This window comes from Centruroides sculpturatus, unplaced genomic scaffold (genome assembly GCF_000671375.1).
Source record: "Centruroides sculpturatus isolate CEXI.00-Female unplaced genomic scaffold, Cexi_2.0 scaffold478, whole genome shotgun sequence".
Classification (NCBI taxonomy): domain Eukaryota; kingdom Metazoa; phylum Arthropoda; class Arachnida; order Scorpiones; family Buthidae; genus Centruroides; species Centruroides sculpturatus.
In genome coordinates, this window is record NW_019384994.1 from 87271 (window position 1) to 107172 (window position 19902).

Below are 19902 nucleotides of genomic sequence, written 5' to 3' on the forward strand. Positions count from 1 at the left end.
GAAAATTTTCCACCTAATTAAAATTTATATTGTGTCGTGTCTTTACTCCAATAATACTTATGATTTATCGTCATATAATGTAAGAATTTTATTGAATTCCATTAAAAATTCGAAGGTTCGAAGTATGATAAATTGTTTCTCCTCTTCGAACCATGCGTATTTTTTTTTTAAATGAAATTTATATTGTCGCAACACAACTTGTAGCAGAGAAATTTATTTCAAGTCCTACAAAATAGAAATTATTATGAGATATTGTACGATCATCCGGTTAAATAATTGATGTGAATAAGTTCTATTACAACGAGATCCGGATACTAGTAACAAAACGTTGTCCCTGTTATATAATCAACCTCATTGATAAATTGGTGTGAATAACTCATAATTGTTACGTATGAGTGATTTTTTTTCTTGTGGGTCGAGAGTTTTATTCTCCTCTTTTGTTCGTGCAATTATTAGAATTGTGGACCGATCCATAATGGAAAAACTCAAGCAGGATGAAGCTAATTTATATCCAGTTGTAAACATGTGAATAAACTCTTTGTACGCGTAATGCTATCAATTTAAATTAATCAAACTAACAAATACTCTTTATATTTAACAATAATATTGTTAAATTTAGTGTAAAAACATGCAAATAAGCTGTAGCAGTATTCAAATCTATAATACATTATGTAGTGGATTCGGACCAGACTGTCCACAATTGCCAAAATATCAGAAACAAAACAGTATATTCGCTTCATAATTAAATAATTTATATGATAAACGTCAATATAAGCAAGAAAAAGCCAAAGATTCAAGACAAATTCAATTTGCAAGTTCGACGTGTGACCTACTTTACTAATCTAATTTTTATTTCGTGTCATTTTTACATGTTTCGGTGCATCATCCTGTATGCACCAAATCGCATATGGTCACACGTTGTAAAACACGAATTTTTTGGTATGTAAATTAGCCTAATTTGTTACAATTTGCCACTTTGTTTGGCCTTCCAAAATTATATTTAAAAATGGCACTGGAAGTAACTTTTGGGTTGTAATAAATCAAAATTCGAGGAAGTGGCATCTAAAATTGCATTCAGCCATTGACTTTGTTGTTACAGTTTATCAAATAAAACTATCTTCAACTTTAAAGTGAGGATATTCTGTAGGAGAGATAACGAATGCAATAGTCAGTACTCAATAATTAGTAAATTGCATTTTTTTTTTGGAAAGAAATTTAAACAAATTCTTCTAAATCAAAATAACAAAATGCATTTTAATGTTGTTTTAAGATGTGGCCCGATTCCCATCGTCTCCAAACTTGATAAACATAAATTTAATCATTGTGTAGGCTATGTGTGAGTAAATGCACTGCAGTGATGTCTATATAGTGTGTGTATATAGTAATTATTTATTGTAACATCGTCATAATGCCAGGCTGCAATTTTAACCATATTTTTAATTAATTTAATTTAAAATATATACTCTTCGCCTCAAATTAGTAGTGGCTTTCCCCTGTACATCATACTTTCCCTTTAACAATAGAGTCATGCCGGTTATCCATTAATTGCTTTCAGGGTGGAAAAGTTTTGAATTGAAATAACGTGACTTCCTGTTTGCATCAGAAGTTCACATATGGGGCCTCCTATCCCTAAGATTTCCATATCTAGTCTCAACTTTCATCTATCTAACTCCTTTCTCGAGATTAAGGAAGGACAGACAAAAAAGCCTGTCGACAGCGAGAATTTATAATCTACAATTTTTTCAAATTGCAGCCCTTTAAACCTGTCTACAATGAAATTTCTAAAACAATTTTATTCAAAACTTTATCCTTAATAAGTCAATAATATGGATAAAACCTTCAGAACTTGTATTTTTTTTTTTCTCAATGATTTTTCTTAACTAATATGGAGCACCATAAATATAGTAAAATATACCCTTAATTTTATATTCTAAATAAAAATTAAAATATTGTACAACACTAGAGAACTAGAGAATTATTATCTTTTACTTAAAGAAGTCTGATGTGACTACATTTTCTTATAACATATACTCAAACCGCACAAGCTATACAAACTATAAAATATTGAAAACAAAAAAAATAAGGAAAAATAACAAGTGATTAATACAATAAATAAAAATTTAACAGTAGAAATTTATTAAATTTTATATTAACCTTAAACTATTAAATAAAACATCTAAAATTTTTTTCTAGGAATATTTGAAAATTTACTATATATTACAGAATTATTCACAGACTTCATATAATAATTTATATTAAAATTATAGTTATTTTTAATGAATTTTAATGTAAATGTATGTTTACACTTTCAAAACAAGTTGTAATTTTAATCAGATATAAATTTTATGTTGTAATATCATATTTTAAAAGCTAAGCAATTATTTATGATTCAACGTCATGCAAATATAATAATAAATAATAATAATAATGCATTAAATTAACTTCTATATCATAATTCATATTTAAATAAAAACATAACTGATAAAAATATTAAATTAATTCTGAATAAAAATGAAAATAACAGACCTTAGAATATAATATTTGCACAGTTATATCTCATTACAGGGAGGAGAAAACCAATTATCTCTCTTCTAATTTTTAACTGAATATATGTTAATTTAATACTGCTTAAACCTTGAAATTAAAATCAATTAAATTTTATATATTAAATAATATTAAATTCATCAAGCACAATCAGATAATTAAGGAGTATGGTTATTTTAATCAAGATTAGTTACTTTTCTAGACATTTTTGCATCATTATCATCATAATTCAAACTAGAACAAACAAATAATTTCTCAAATCATTCTATTTTTATCACTTAAATATTCAAAGTATAACACATCACTGAAACTTACATTTTAAATCATAGAACAAAATACTTATAAAGTAATCCATTATAAAATAGAAAATAATAAATGTATTAAAAAAATAGCTATTACTGTATATAGAATTAATAACATGTAAATTATTAGTTTTTAAAATAAAAAGAAAATACTGTAGTATAATATTTTAAACAGGTTTGTGTTTGTGCGCGTATATCATTAAAAACTATAGAACACTGATTTTAGTTAGTTCATATCTGATCAAGAAATTTTTTCCAAAAGTTTATTATGAATCAAATTTCAATACGTTTATAATATTTATCATTATATGAATCATTTTCTGAAATTTCTATTAAAGGCAAGGGCTCCTGCTCAACTTTCTGGGCACTTGAGCATGAGATTTTAAGGCGACCATTAGGAATTGGTAATTTTCAATCGTATGACAATATAAAATTTAAACAACAAAAGTTTAAGTGGAATAATTTTGTTGAATTACAAAAAAATTTCTCTGTTTAAAAAGTATTTAAGTTTAAAAAACACCAAGACACATTAGCACAAAGTTAAAATTGTGCGCGAGATTTTATTGATGTAATAAGATTTTATTAGAAAGCAATATTTATATTATAAAAAGACAAAAGAATTAATTTTGAGGATAAAAATGAGTTTATAATAAAATTGTAAATTCAAATAAGGAGTAAAATTTTTGGCAAGTTTGAACCCACTGTTGATATTATACATCCCCCATCTTCTCATCCCCTTAACCATAAAGCTATGAAAATTTAATAGCATCAATATCCCATATATAGAATTAACACTTCCAAGTTTCAAAATCTTTGTTACACACAGACCTGAGATACATAATGAAAATTACACACAGATGCAGTTTGTAAGGGATATTTTATATTTTTGGGCTACTTGAGTGTCAAAACAAAGTGAAAAAAAGCTAGTGAAATCAAAAATTGACTAAACCATATACTTTCTTTTTATTTTCTGTAACATCCAGGAAAGTAAAATTTATATTTATTATTTATATATATTTTGATTATTCCTATGTCTCTGTTAAACTGTCACATCATTGGAGTACACAAATTGTCTATAAGTCATACAGTAATAATATTAGCATGTGCTTATTTCTCATTGTTTTGCACATCTTAAAGATCTAGTGTATGATGTGACATAGTGTAGGTGAGTACATTAAGTAACAACAGATGCAAACCATAATTAGTCAAAACAATACTGTCAAAGTGCATTGAGTGTTCTGAAATGAAGTAGAAGCAGAGGTAACACAAGAACTACTTTTGCATAAAATTCACAACCTTGATTCCATAATGATAGGAAGACACAAACAAAAACAATTACTAAATATTTTAAAATTAAATTTGAATGTGTTTGAACTTGTATTTTATAATACTTGTTTCATTTTATAGTGTGTATCTATGTTGGAGATTCATTGCCATAAGAATGTTTAATGTTATATAAGTAACTTTCAAAAAACTTCTATTACTTGTCCTTTCATTTATCTATTAACAGGGTTACTACTCATATTTTTGTTTTAAATCCCATGACTTTCCATGACCAACTTTGTTTAAATTCCCCGATCTTCACATTTTTATATTCTTTAATATTTGTCTGAACATTAAATAAAATTTTAAAAAATACACAAAGTGATCACAATTTATAAGGTCTGATTTCAAAATACAATCTTACAATGCAGTAGAATAATAAGTCTTATGTGTAATAAAACTTACTTATTAAATCTAAAGTGCTATTCATCAATTTTTTTTACCTTTCTGTTATACACATACATACCCCACATATTAAGTTAACATTTCACTGTAATAGCTTTTATATTCTTATTATCAACAGTGTATCTTTATTTAAATTGTAAAAGAAAAACTTAATACAGTTTTTGGAAAACTGGAACAACATGCCTTTAAATACAAAATACCCCAATGAAATGTATTAACTCGAGTTTCTCAAACTTCACTTTCTTCTAGACCTCTTTAAATAAAAAAAACTTTTGGCAGACTCCCTAGAGTAGAATTTAATTAATATATATATATTAATTACAAGCTGCAATTTTTAATTTATTTAAAATATATGCTCTCCGCCTCAAATTAGTAGTGTCTTTTCCCTGTACAGTACATCATACTTTCCTGCTAGCAATAGAGTCGCGCTGGTCACTCGTTTCAGGAAAAAAATTTTTTAATTGAATAACATGACTTCCAGTTTGCCTTGAAAGTTCGTATATAGTTAATCGGGGCCTTCTGCCCCTAAGCTTTCCATAACTGCTCTTAAATTTCATTTATCTAACATCATTCTCGAGATTAAAGAAACACAGATGGACAGCCAGACAGATGACAGTGGGAATTTGAAACTGTAGACCAATTAATAAGTGTTTCTTAAAATAGTTTTTGATTTAAACATTTTAATTTAAATGATTTTACATGTTTTTAATTTAAACTTTAACATGTGTTTTAATAAAGGTAAATATTACAAGAAACTTTTTTTTAATTGGTATAATATAATGTGCTTCTTTTTCTTCTATAAACTCAACAATTCCTGTCAACATATATGTATATCCACAGGAATCCATGGAACACACATTATTGAGAAATTTGATATCTGAATTATCTCAAATATCTGGATATGAAAATTTCTACTTTTAAGCACTACACACTGTTTCAGATGATTTGTCCAATGTTATCAGATAAAGAAAGCACTTAAGAATCTCAGAATAGATAGATTGATTGGAGAAGGCAATGAAACACTTAATCTGCCAAGGAGGAATGCCTTTCAGGAGGGAAACTGACCATATTTAAGTGTTAGATATGTGAAGAAAACCTGAAAAACTCCATATGACCAGCCTGTTGGTGAGATGCAAACTGCAACCAACTACCAGTGTTTTATCCACTCAGGTATTGATGGGCTAAGCACATTAGTGAAGCAGGTATCAGGGCCCAGACCCAGCTTGTGTCATTTTAAAATTTTAAGTAATTTCAAAAAATTATAATGTTTTAATAAAATTATTTAAATTGTAAATGTATATAATTTTTCCTATTAACTTTAGTTAAAATAATTTAACTTAAATAATAGTGTAAAAGAGTATTTTGTAAGTTAGAATTTTTTCATCATGGTTAAAATAACCATGATGAAAAAATTTCAATAATAAAATCTTTTTTGCCAAATCTGAAATTTTCCTGTATTTTTTGGTGTTTGTTACTTGAAGGTCATCCTTAACTAAAATTTGATCTTTACAAAAATTCTTTCTGAAGTCACCATCATAAATAAATTTTGCATTTTTGGATGTCAAAAAATCCATTAATTACTGTGCCAAAATTAAAAATAATCATTCATGGCACAGACTTCAATTTTGTTTTTATTAATCAACGTATTTCATCAAGTTTATAATTGTGTATGCTATCCTATGATGAAGAGGACACAAACCTAAATTAAAAAGTGTTCTTTTAATCTAATACTTTTATTTCAATTCAAACACAAATTATTTATCGTATTTATACAGACACTTGGCAAATCACAGAATTAAATTTTATTCAGTTTGCCAAGTGTCTGTATAAATACGATAAATAATTTGTGTTTGAATTGAAATAGATTACTGGCACNTTAAAACTTTCAGAACAGTTTGCAGTTCATTTTTATCAGGTTGAGCAGGCATCATTTCATACTCTTCATCATCTTCTGGAGAATTTACACCTGAAGTAGCAGCTGCTTCCTTCGCAGCTCTTTCTAAATGTGAATGTTGTTTAGCAAGTTGTTCTACCATGTCCTCTAACCTTAAACGTTGTTCATGTTCATGTTGCAACATTTTTTGCCATTTTCTTCCTTGTGTTTGAGCTAATTGTAAATATTCATTGCAAGCATTAATCATAGCATTTGAAGTTATTCGAAAAAGTGTGGCTCTTTCATTTACTGCTTTAAATTTTCCAGCTGTATCTGTAAAGTTTTCTAATTGTTCTAATTCTGAAAGAGAACGTTGCAATGCTGTTCCATGTTTAAGTATTAAATCGTTGCAAGTATTAAGGTCTTCCAATTTAGTACTTAAAACTTTCAGAACAGTTTGCAGTTCATTTTTATCAGGTTGAGCAGGCATCATTTCATACTCTTCATCATCTTCTGGAGAATTTACACCTGAAGTAGCAGCTGCTTCCTTCGCAGCTCTTTCTAAATGTGAATGTTGTTTAGCAAGTTGTTCTACCATGTCCTCTAACCTTAAACGTTGTTCATGTTCATGTTGCAACATTTTTTGCCATTTTCTTCCTTGTGTTTGAGCTAATTGTAAATATTCATTGCAAGCATTAATCATAGCATTTGAAGTTATTCGAAAAAGTGTGGCTCTTTCATTTACTGCTTTAAATTTTCCAGCTGTATCTGTAAAGTTTTCTAATTGTTCTAATTCTGAAAGAGAACGTTGCAATGCTGTTCCATGTTTAAGTATTAAATCGTTGCAAGTATTAAGGTCTTCCAATTTAGTACTTAAAACTTTCAGAACAGTTTGCAGTTCATTTTTATCAGGTTGAGCAGGCATCATTTCATACTCTTCATCATCTTCTGGAGAATTTACACCTGAAGTAGCAGCTGCTTCCTTCGCAGCTCTTTCTAAATGTGAATGTTGTTTAGCAAGTTGTTCTACCATGTCCTCTAACCTTAAACGTTGTTCATGTTCATGTTGCAACATTTTTTGCCATTTTCTTCCTTGTGTTTGAGCTAATTGTAAATATTCATTGCAAGCATTAATCATAGCATTTGAAGTTATTCGAAAAAGTGTGGCTCTTTCATTTACTGCTTTAAATTTTCCAGCTGTATCTGTAAAGTTTTCTAATTGTTCTAATTCTGAAAGAGAACGTTGCAATGCTGTTCCATGTTTAAGTATTAAATCGTTGCAAGTATTAAGGTCTTCCAATTTAGTACTTAAAACTTTCAGAACAGTTTGCAGTTCATTTTTATCAGGTTGAGCAGGCATCATTTCATACTCTTCATCATCTTCTGGAGAATTTACACCTGAAGTAGCAGCTGCTTCCTTCGCAGCTCTTTCTAAATGTGAATGTTGTTTAGCAAGTTGTTCTACCATGTCCTCTAACCTTAAACGTTGTTCATGTTCATGTTGCAACATTTTTTGCCATTTTCTTCCTTGTGTTTGAGCTAATTGTAAATATTCATTGCAAGCATTAATCATAGCATTTGAAGTTATTCGAAAAAGTGTGGCTCTTTCATTTACTGCTTTAAATTTTCCAGCTGTATCTGTAAAGTTTTCTAATTGTTCTAATTCTGAAAGAGAACGTTGCAATGCTGTTCCATGTTTAAGTATTAAATCGTTGCAAGTATTAAGGTCTTCCAATTTAGTACTTAAAACTTTCAGAACAGTTTGCAGTTCATTTTTATCAGGTTGAGCAGGCATCATTTCATACTCTTCATCATCTTCTGGAGAATTTACACCTGAAGTAGCAGCTGCTTCCTTCGCAGCTCTTTCTAAATGTGAATGTTGTTTAGCAAGTTGTTCTACCATGTCCTCTAACCTTAAACGTTGTTCATGTTCATGTTGCAACATTTTTTGCCATTTTCTTCCTTGTGTTTGAGCTAATTGTAAATATTCATTGCAAGCATTAATCATAGCATTTGAAGTTATTCGAAAAAGTGTGGCTCTTTCATTTACTGCTTTAAATTTTCCAGCTGTATCTGTAAAGTTTTCTAATTGTTCTAATTCTGAAAGAGAACGTTGCAATGCTGTTCCATGTTTAAGTATTAAATCGTTGCAAGTATTAAGGTCTTCCAATTTAGTACTTAAAACTTTCAGAACAGTTTGCAGTTCATTTTTATCAGGTTGAGCAGGCATCATTTCATACTCTTCATCATCTTCTGGAGAATTTACACCTGAAGTAGCAGCTGCTTCCTTCGCAGCTCTTTCTAAATGTGAATGTTGTTTAGCAAGTTGTTCTACCATGTCCTCTAACCTTAAACGTTGTTCATGTTCATGTTGCAACATTTTTTGCCATTTTCTTCCTTGTGTTTGAGCTAATTGTAAATATTCATTGCAAGCATTAATCATAGCATTTGAAGTTATTCGAAAAAGTGTGGCTCTTTCATTTACTGCTTTAAATTTTCCAGCTGTATCTGTAAAGTTTTCTAATTGTTCTAATTCTGAAAGAGAACGTTGCAATGCTGTTCCATGTTTAAGTATTAAATCGTTGCAAGTATTAAGGTCTTCCAATTTAGTACTTAAAACTTTCAGAACAGTTTGCAGTTCATTTTTATCAGGTTGAGCAGGCATCATTTCATACTCTTCATCATCTTCTGGAGAATTTACACCTGAAGTAGCAGCTGCTTCCTTCGCAGCTCTTTCTAAATGTGAATGTTGTTTAGCAAGTTGTTCTACCATGTCCTCTAACCTTAAACGTTGTTCATGTTCATGTTGCAACATTTTTTGCCATTTTCTTCCTTGTGTTTGAGCTAATTGTAAATATTCATTGCAAGCATTAATCATAGCATTTGAAGTTATTCGAAAAAGTGTGGCTCTTTCATTTACTGCTTTAAATTTTCCAGCTGTATCTGTAAAGTTTTCTAATTGTTCTAATTCTGAAAGAGAACGTTGCAATGCTGTTCCATGTTTAAGTATTAAATCGTTGCAAGTATTAAGGTCTTCCAATTTAGTACTTAAAACTTTCAGAACAGTTTGCAGTTCATTTTTATCAGGTTGAGCAGGCATCATTTCATACTCTTCATCATCTTCTGGAGAATTTACACCTGAAGTAGCAGCTGCTTCCTTCGCAGCTCTTTCTAAATGTGAATGTTGTTTAGCAAGTTGTTCTACCATGTCCTCTAACCTTAAACGTTGTTCATGTTCATGTTGCAACATTTTTTGCCATTTTCTTCCTTGTGTTTGAGCTAATTGTAAATATTCATTGCAAGCATTAATCATAGCATTTGAAGTTATTCGAAAAAGTGTGGCTCTTTCATTTACTGCTTTAAATTTTCCAGCTGTATCTGTAAAGTTTTCTAATTGTTCTAATTCTGAAAGAGAACGTTGCAATGCTGTTCCATGTTTAAGTATTAAATCGTTGCAAGTATTAAGGTCTTCCAATTTAGTACTTAAAACTTTCAGAACAGTTTGCAGTTCATTTTTATCAGGTTGAGCAGGCATCATTTCATACTCTTCATCATCTTCTGGAGAATTTACACCTGAAGTAGCAGCTGCTTCCTTCGCAGCTCTTTCTAAATGTGAATGTTGTTTAGCAAGTTGTTCTACCATGTCCTCTAACCTTAAACGTTGTTCATGTTCATGTTGCAACATTTTTTGCCATTTTCTTCCTTGTGTTTGAGCTAATTGTAAATATTCATTGCAAGCATTAATCATAGCATTTGAAGTTATTCGAAAAAGTGTGGCTCTTTCATTTACTGCTTTAAATTTTCCAGCTGTATCTGTAAAGTTTTCTAATTGTTCTAATTCTGAAAGAGAACGTTGCAATGCTGTTCCATGTTTAAGTATTAAATCGTTGCAAGTATTAAGGTCTTCCAATTTAGTACTTAAAACTTTCAGAACAGTTTGCAGTTCATTTTTATCAGGTTGAGCAGGCATCATTTCATACTCTTCATCATCTTCTGGAGAATTTACACCTGAAGTAGCAGCTGCTTCCTTCGCAGCTCTTTCTAAATGTGAATGTTGTTTAGCAAGTTGTTCTACCATGTCCTCTAACCTTAAACGTTGTTCATGTTCATGTTGCAACATTTTTTGCCATTTTCTTCCTTGTGTTTGAGCTAATTGTAAATATTCATTGCAAGCATTAATCATAGCATTTGAAGTTATTCGAAAAAGTGTGGCTCTTTCATTTACTGCTTTAAATTTTCCAGCTGTATCTGTAAAGTTTTCTAATTGTTCTAATTCTGAAAGAGAACGTTGCAATGCTGTTCCATGTTTAAGTATTAAATCGTTGCAAGTATTAAGGTCTTCCAATTTAGTACTTAAAACTTTCAGAACAGTTTGCAGTTCATTTTTATCAGGTTGAGCAGGCATCATTTCATACTCTTCATCATCTTCTGGAGAATTTACACCTGAAGTAGCAGCTGCTTCCTTCGCAGCTCTTTCTAAATGTGAATGTTGTTTAGCAAGTTGTTCTACCATGTCCTCTAACCTTAAACGTTGTTCATGTTCATGTTGCAACATTTTTTGCCATTTTCTTCCTTGTGTTTGAGCTAATTGTAAATATTCATTGCAAGCATTAATCATAGCATTTGAAGTTATTCGAAAAAGTGTGGCTCTTTCATTTACTGCTTTAAATTTTCCAGCTGTATCTGTAAAGTTTTCTAATTGTTCTAATTCTGAAAGAGAACGTTGCAATGCTGTTCCATGTTTAAGTATTAAATCGTTGCAAGTATTAAGGTCTTCCAATTTAGTACTTAAAACTTTCAGAACAGTTTGCAGTTCATTTTTATCAGGTTGAGCAGGCATCATTTCATACTCTTCATCATCTTCTGGAGAATTTACACCTGAAGTAGCAGCTGCTTCCTTCGCAGCTCTTTCTAAATGTGAATGTTGTTTAGCAAGTTGTTCTACCATGTCCTCTAACCTTAAACGTTGTTCATGTTCATGTTGCAACATTTTTTGCCATTTTCTTCCTTGTGTTTGAGCTAATTGTAAATATTCATTGCAAGCATTAATCATAGCATTTGAAGTTATTCGAAAAAGTGTGGCTCTTTCATTTACTGCTTTAAATTTTCCAGCTGTATCTGTAAAGTTTTCTAATTGTTCTAATTCTGAAAGAGAACGTTGCAATGCTGTTCCATGTTTAAGTATTAAATCGTTGCAAGTATTAAGGTCTTCCAATTTAGTACTTAAAACTTTCAGAACAGTTTGCAGTTCATTTTTATCAGGTTGAGCAGGCATCATTTCATACTCTTCATCATCTTCTGGAGAATTTACACCTGAAGTAGCAGCTGCTTCCTTCGCAGCTCTTTCTAAATGTGAATGTTGTTTAGCAAGTTGTTCTACCATGTCCTCTAACCTTAAACGTTGTTCATGTTCATGTTGCAACATTTTTTGCCATTTTCTTCCTTGTGTTTGAGCTAATTGTAAATATTCATTGCAAGCATTAATCATAGCATTTGAAGTTATTCGAAAAAGTGTGGCTCTTTCATTTACTGCTTTAAATTTTCCAGCTGTATCTGTAAAGTTTTCTAATTGTTCTAATTCTGAAAGAGAACGTTGCAATGCTGTTCCATGTTTAAGTATTAAATCGTTGCAAGTATTAAGGTCTTCCAATTTAGTACTTAAAACTTTCAGAACAGTTTGCAGTTCATTTTTATCAGGTTGAGCAGGCATCATTTCATACTCTTCATCATCTTCTGGAGAATTTACACCTGAAGTAGCAGCTGCTTCCTTCGCAGCTCTTTCTAAATGTGAATGTTGTTTAGCAAGTTGTTCTACCATGTCCTCTAACCTTAAACGTTGTTCATGTTCATGTTGCAACATTTTTTGCCATTTTCTTCCTTGTGTTTGAGCTAATTGTAAATATTCATTGCAAGCATTAATCATAGCATTTGAAGTTATTCGAAAAAGTGTGGCTCTTTCATTTACTGCTTTAAATTTTCCAGCTGTATCTGTAAAGTTTTCTAATTGTTCTAATTCTGAAAGAGAACGTTGCAATGCTGTTCCATGTTTAAGTATTAAATCGTTGCAAGTATATAGCTGATGATGAACTTTACAGATACAGCTGGAAAATTTAAAGCAGTAAATGAAAGAGCCACACTTTTTCGAATAACTTCAAATTCTATCATTATTTCTGTATGATAATTTAAAAAAAAATTTGAACACATTCTCACTGATTATAAATGAATTCCGACTTAAAGAAGTACTTTAATTTAAATGTTTATAAAATAAAAATTGTCTTATATGAATCACTTTTTTTTTGTTTTGTATTTGGAAAAAACATTATAAAAAGTATATTAAATTTAAATTTTTTAATCAGGAAATTATTATTGTTTATATTTTTTATATCCCAAAAATATTCCATATTTTTGGGATATAAAAAATAAGAAATAAATTTTCAATTCAATTAAAAAATTCAATAAGAAATAAATTTTATAAAATAGTTTAAAATTTTGAAATAATTAACATTGTGACTGCAGGTTGGCATCTCTTTGATGCTCTTGTCAGAATGACACCACTGTGTCCAGTTCTACAGACACAGAAGCCATGCTGGCTGTTTATTTTCGTTGAAACATAATAATGAAAATGGTTGCATGCATTGGTTTGGAATGGAAGATTGGTCTATGAAAAAACATTACAGAAGTAAATCACACAGATACTAGTTTAAAAAAAACAAATACCCATTCATTTGTTAAAGGAAATACAATTTTTTAATAGCAAAACAAAACAGACATAGACATTGTCACTTTGCATGTGAGAGAGAGTTTACATTAAATCACACGTTGTCATAAATATCTGGAGTTAGAAGAGTTATAATTGTTTTGATAGTCTTTCAAGGAGGGTTTACATATGAGAGTTCTTGACACTCGGGATAGTTTGGAGATAGGCAAAGAATTATCTATTCATTTTAGGGGAAAACAAATTATCTGAAATCAAAGTAGAGACGTAGTCATAGCTGGCAGAGAGGATATTCCATTGTTGGAGGAGATGATATTTTATCATTAGAGGCACAGGGTTGATTATTCCAGTTAAGGAACCGGTGACAACTGTCCGACCTGGTCATTAATTGTATATAAAATGGCAGAATACGGGTGGCATGTTGGAAGATTGCAGTAAAGTGTTCCTTTTAATGCTGAGAACACATAAGAAGAAACACACTCAAGTAGCCAATAGCTATTAAGCATATCAACTTGATAGATATTGCTGCCAACGAAATTATATATTGGCAAAACTTTTCTTTTTTGAAAAAGTTTCATTTGTTAAGTCTGGGTTCTCACAGTATTATTAACTTTTAAAATAAATTATTGATAAAAAAAATTTTTTTTTACAGTGATTCTGATACTGACATATATGAAGCTGCAAAGAGACCAAGAACTGATGATATCACCTATGCTAAAAGTAATTATTCAATTTATTAAATTTATAATTTTGAATTAAATATTGTATGAAATGCATATGCACGTGTGTTTTTATATGTACTGACATTGTTTATTATTAAAAATTTTGTTACAATAAACACTTATACGCATAAAGAATAGAATAAAATTCAAAAATCATTTTATTTTATTCCTATTTGTATTTTAATCTATTTACTATAAACAAATATCATGATGACAGAGATGACAGTATTTTAATTTGTGTGCTATATTATGATATTTGTTTATAGCACATAAATTAAAATTTAAATGGGAATAAAATAAAATGTGAGAAGCATTTTATTCTTATTTAATGATTAATTATACTTTTTATCATTTCCATAATTATCAGATGAGTAGAGACATGATGATGTATTTGATCATTCAACCAAATTTTAATTTGTTTATATAGCTGATGATGAACTGGCAGATTCAAGAATGAGTCTACAGTTAGTGAAAAGTTTTTACTTTAATATTAAATTATCATTAATAAATTGTATTGCATTCGAAAATTAGATTAAATCAGAATGTGGCTATATTTGATTTTCATCATTTTAATTTTACATTATAAGTTATAAAACTATCTAAAATGATCTTTTACACTAATTATTATTAGTAAATATAGTGAATCTGTGTTTTCTTGTTATTGCATCAAATTTAAAAAAAATCATATACACAAAATACAGTGATTTCTTTATTTACATATTAATTAATTAAGTCTCTTGCATTTTATGTTTGTGTAAAAACAAAAATAATCATTAAAAAAATGTGATGATAAGCCTCCAAGAATCATCTTTACTGGAATATATTGTTACAAAATAAGAAAAACTAAGCACAAAAGTAAAAAATCCAGCAACGAGTTGCTTAACTTTTCTGGCATTATTATAAAAAAATAAAAAGCTTAATTTTGAGGGTAGAGATGGGTTTTATAAAGAAAATGTAAATTATAATAATGAGTAAAATCATCATTAAGTCCAACCTACTGGAGATACACACAACCCCCATTATCTCCACATCACCTTGACCCTTAATCATCAAAATTTAGTAGCATCAATCCCTCCTGATAAACAAACTTCCCTACAAAATTTCGGAAATTTTCAACAAAAAGCACAGAAGTTATTAAGCTTCAAAGAGGGTAAACAAAATTGTGCCCCACATGCACACAGACACACATACTCTAGTATCCATACATACAGAAATTTTCCCCAAATTTTTTTGCATTTTGACATTTCAAGGTGTCCTGAGTTCAAAAGTGTAAAAATCTTGGGGGGCATTTTTTATCATTCGCCATGCTTTCCCTCTTACATATAACAGCCAAGAAAGTAAAAATTACATCTAAAGGTTACACAAATAGAGATAGGTATTGCTGTTCTAGATGAAACAAAACAATGAAATAATTTATGTAGCCCAAAAAGTAGGCAATGGGCCAAAGTAAAACAAGCATAGCCCATTTTGGCAGTCAAATCTGGCAATGTTCCTTAGCACTCAAGTGGTTAAAATCAGAAGTAAATATGACAATCTGGCAATTTATCTAACATTGTATTGTAAAGCAGCCACTCGTTTGGCCAGCCATATTATAAAACATGACATGTCATTCAGTCCGGCAGAATTTGGTTTAGCCTCTTTGTAAAGTGGCTGTACAGGTAACCCCCGTATAACACGGGAGTTACGTTCCAAAAAATTGCCGTGTTATGTGAATCCGTGTTATACGAAACAAAGAACTAGTGCAAAAAGGGGAGTTAGGTTCTAAACATTAAAAAACGTGCTGTTAAATCCTTATTTAAATCGGATTTATTATTCATTTTTTTCATAGGTAAAATACTTATTTATTATTTAAGTAAATATTTTACCAGAGGATTATTCATCCTATATGATGATCTCAGCATGAGCATCATCAACCGGTAACAGTTTTTGGGTGTGTTCATTAATAGCGGTCGCTCTGCAATGGGAGTGCATTGCTGTTTGTAGGCATTTAGGAACAATGATGACAGAAAGATGGCGGCGCCCAAACTATCGATAGTATCGTGATGAAGGAATCTAATTCTAAAATGAACTTTTAGAGGCAAAAGAAGTGTCCCAATTGTAAATTTTAACCATTAAATGAATTATTGTTGAAAGAGCATTCAAAGTAGCCACGTAAACAACTAGAATACTCACGCAGAGTTACGCAAAAGTATAAAAGAACACACCCTTTATTACATTTCATGTTGTACAAGGGTTTTACCCAATTCTCGAACCATGTTAGAGCGAACCCATGTTATAAAACCACTGTGTTATATGGGGGATGTTCCCAATTCTCGAACCATGTTAGAGTGAATCCGTGCTATAGAAGTACCGTGTTATACGGGGGGGTTACCTGTACATTATTTAGCTTCATTACAAAATGGTGCAGTTTAATCAAATGGCTAGGCACTTTTGTAGTGTGGCTAAATTAACAATCCAGCTACAACATATATTTTTTAAATATAATTTCTCACATATACAGTATATACAGTGGTACCTCAGTATACGTCTGCTTTAGAATACGTCCAATTCGGAATACATCCTGTTTGGACGAAACAAATTTTGCTCGGTATATGACTTTTGTTCAGTATACGACTTAATTCAATTATACATGCCATCTATGAACAAGTAGCACTATCGGTGTATTAGACCAGACTAGACGTTCACAGTGCCAAGGTTTATAACTTTGTTAAATTTCTACTGATTTTAATTTGTAAGTAAAATTTTATCATTTTTATTAATCATGAATTGCAAAAAGGCAACAGAAAAATAAAAAAATGACTAGAATCACAATGAAACTGAAAAAAGAGATTGTTGAGAAATATGAAGGTAGCATGCATGTTCGAGATTTAACTGTTGCATACCATATTCCGAGAACGACAATATTGACAATCATGAAAAATAAAGACATTATTAAATTTGCTAACGTTGCAAAAGGGGTTAAATCAATTTCTTAACAGAGATCGAACACATTAGATCATGTTGCGAAATTGCTTTTGCTTTGGATAACAGAAAAACAGTGTGCTGGCGACAGCATATCAGAAGCAATTATTTGAGAGAAAGCTAAAAAGATACATGCTGATCTCATGAAAAATCAAGCAGGAACTAGCCAGGAAAGCGAGGTGTTTAAAGCCAGCCACTTTTTTTTTTTTACATGAGAACAAATTAATCATTTTTACATTACTTCTTATGGAAAAGGTTGGTTCGGTATACGTCCTATTCGGTATAAGTCCAAACATCAGGAACGGATTAAGGTCGTATACCGAGGTTCCACTGTATATTTTATTATATAGTTTATATTTTATAAATGAAATCAAACAGAAAGAGATCATCAGTAAAACTGATGAAAAGATTTAAAGGCATAATTGGCAAGGATGAATCACAAATACAGTATATCTGTAAAGCTTAAATATAGGAAAAAAACAATACATAAAATTTATATATCATATTTACTCAAATATAAAATGTCATCAAGCCTAAGATACCTTAATCTGTACATCCTCACCTATAGATATTTAAAAAAAAAAATTAGACAATGACATAAATTTATGTCAACAGAATCAGTTCTATTCACACATTTGTTCAGTATTTATTGCACAATAAAATAAGTTCTATAACACTGTCTTTCATGGTATCAGAGTAAAAAATATCTTCACTTTCCATGTTAGGCTCTTCTAAATCAACACGAGATTTTATGATCATACATTCCTACATCAATCATTCTCATTGTTGTTTGAAGCATTGGAAATAGAATATTTGGAAGAGTACAGCACAACTTTTCATGAGATTTTAATAGTATGATGTCACTGTAACAGACTGATGAGATTAAGCAAAGTTGATCTCTGAAGTATTTACTATTATGAATATTGGTCTAATAGAACCATTAAAATGATGTAATGGAATTAGTAATGAAGAAATAAGATACAAGGCAACATTAGAGATTGTTAATTATTATGCATTATGTCAAATCTAAGAGAGACAATTTTCAGGAGATACTAAAATCTGAAAAAAGTGTGTCTTATATATTAAAGTCTAAGTAGCTATTGCAAAATCTATTATAGAACCTGATGATAACCTCAAATCTATCAATATAATAATGTTCCATTTACATTTTTGCATAATATTGCCTATTAACTAAGGTTTGTAATTTTTCATGTGTTCTGTCTGTCTGTCTTTAATCTCAAGAACAGTGTTAGATAGATGGAAATCAAGACCAGATATGAAAAGCTTATGGCAAGAGGCCACAATTAACTATATACGAACTTTCAGGATAGACCAGAAATCATGTGATTTCAACTCAAAAAGTTTTCCCTGAATGGAGTTATATAAATGACTGGCATGATTGTGTTATTGTAAAGAAAAGGATAATGTACAAGGACAAGACACTACTAATTTCAGATCAAGAATATATATTTTAAATTAAATAAATTAAGAATATGATTAAAAATTGCAGCCTGGCATTGTGATAAACAAAAAAAAATTATTGTAACATTTCAAATTAATTTAATGTCAGAGTGTTAAAATTAATAGCAATTTTATTTTTTCACTTTAAGCAAACCTCTGAAGATGGTTGTTTGAAAACACCAGAGTTTATTTCTATATATGATAATTTTTAATTCTAATATAGCATTTTGTTGACTTTTATTGATTAGAATATAACACTTTGAACTTTTCTTTGTAGATTAGTATATATTCTCACATTAATGATAAGATAATACTTATTTAGTCTTTCCATTATCAAAACTTATCAATATGAATAATATATGTGATTATAACTTAACTACACTTCAAAAATATATTACCTGAGCATCATCAGCAAATTTCTTTTTTGCAACTCTCTCCAGACTTTTTTTCATATTAATTTCAGATTTCTTTAAAATTTCATCACTTACATCAACTAAAATTACTTCATGACCTGTTTGAGCTGCTACCTATATAAACATTAAAAATAAAAAAAGTAAATATTTATATTCGTAATATTAATAAAAGTAATGATNAACAATTAAGAAATTTAGATTCGGTATCTTTTTATAAAACGAATTTGATTCAAAAATCTTGTATAATAATGTGAGAATTTGAGCACTTTTGTGAATTTTGGAACTTCGATAATTTTTTCTCATCATTATTTCCCCTTTTCCTGCAATTTTTACGTCACTTCGAAAAGTGAATTTTTAAACTTTTCTAATGAGAGAAGAAAAAAACAACCCACACACTTCCTATGTCGTGCAATGTTATGAACGAAAATGTCGATCTAGATGTCCATATAAGGAAAAATCATTACTAAGGTGCAAGACTAACTCTGACCTTAGTCACCTCCAGTAATTACTTCAGTTGGTTTGACAGATGTTATCAAATTTATGAGATGGACGAAGTGACAATACTGGATAGAAGAAGTAATAAATCTATAGAAAGGTTTCAAGTTGTGACAAGTAACATAAATACATCCTGGACACAAGTCAACCTTAGATGAGGCTGCATCAGATTTTGTATTAGTCAGACCTTCCAGGACTTGTATAAAAAAAGCTTAGACACAGTCCTCTGGGCTATGTTCAAATCCTTTTTATAACCGGATCATCATCAGGAGTCACCAGACCCATACTGCCATTCTGTCCGTCGTCACCCTTGCCATCCCACCTGCCTAATAGCCATATCCTGACCTGGTTGAAAGGAGATGCCAGTTGAACCAGGTGTGTTTCAATGACAACCCATACTACGAGATCAGAACCCATGAGGTAAACACTTAGACAAAATTTTGACTCTCTCTCTCTGAGAAGTCCCTCTTAGAAAGGTTTTTCTCCTCTTAGTTTATCTTAGAGAATAGAACTAAGATGTTCCATTGGGAAGACGAATCATTGTCACAACCTAGAATAGAATTTTTGAGTAATCCAGTATGGTTTTATCTAAATTAATAGTTCTAGAAGCAAAGATAAGACAGAGGTCTGGGTAGCCTAACTGACAACACATCTACATGGTAAGTGGGTATTGTAGGTTTGAGTCCCG

General features: G+C 30.3%; 1 protein-coding gene across 1 annotated transcript; it reads right to left on the minus strand.

The window, feature by feature from the left end:
• Positions 1-6439: 6439 nt before the first annotated feature.
• Positions 6440-19631, minus strand: LOC111633092. Its single transcript, XM_023377623.1, has 4 exons — positions 19470-19631; positions 18795-18833; positions 13813-13871; positions 6440-12548 (listed from the first exon to the last, which is right to left on the minus strand). Exons 1-4 carry the CDS (start codon positions 19629-19631, stop codon positions 6440-6442), a joined length of 6369 nt encoding a protein of 2122 aa, XP_023233391.1.
• Positions 19632-19902: the final 271 nt, after the last annotated feature.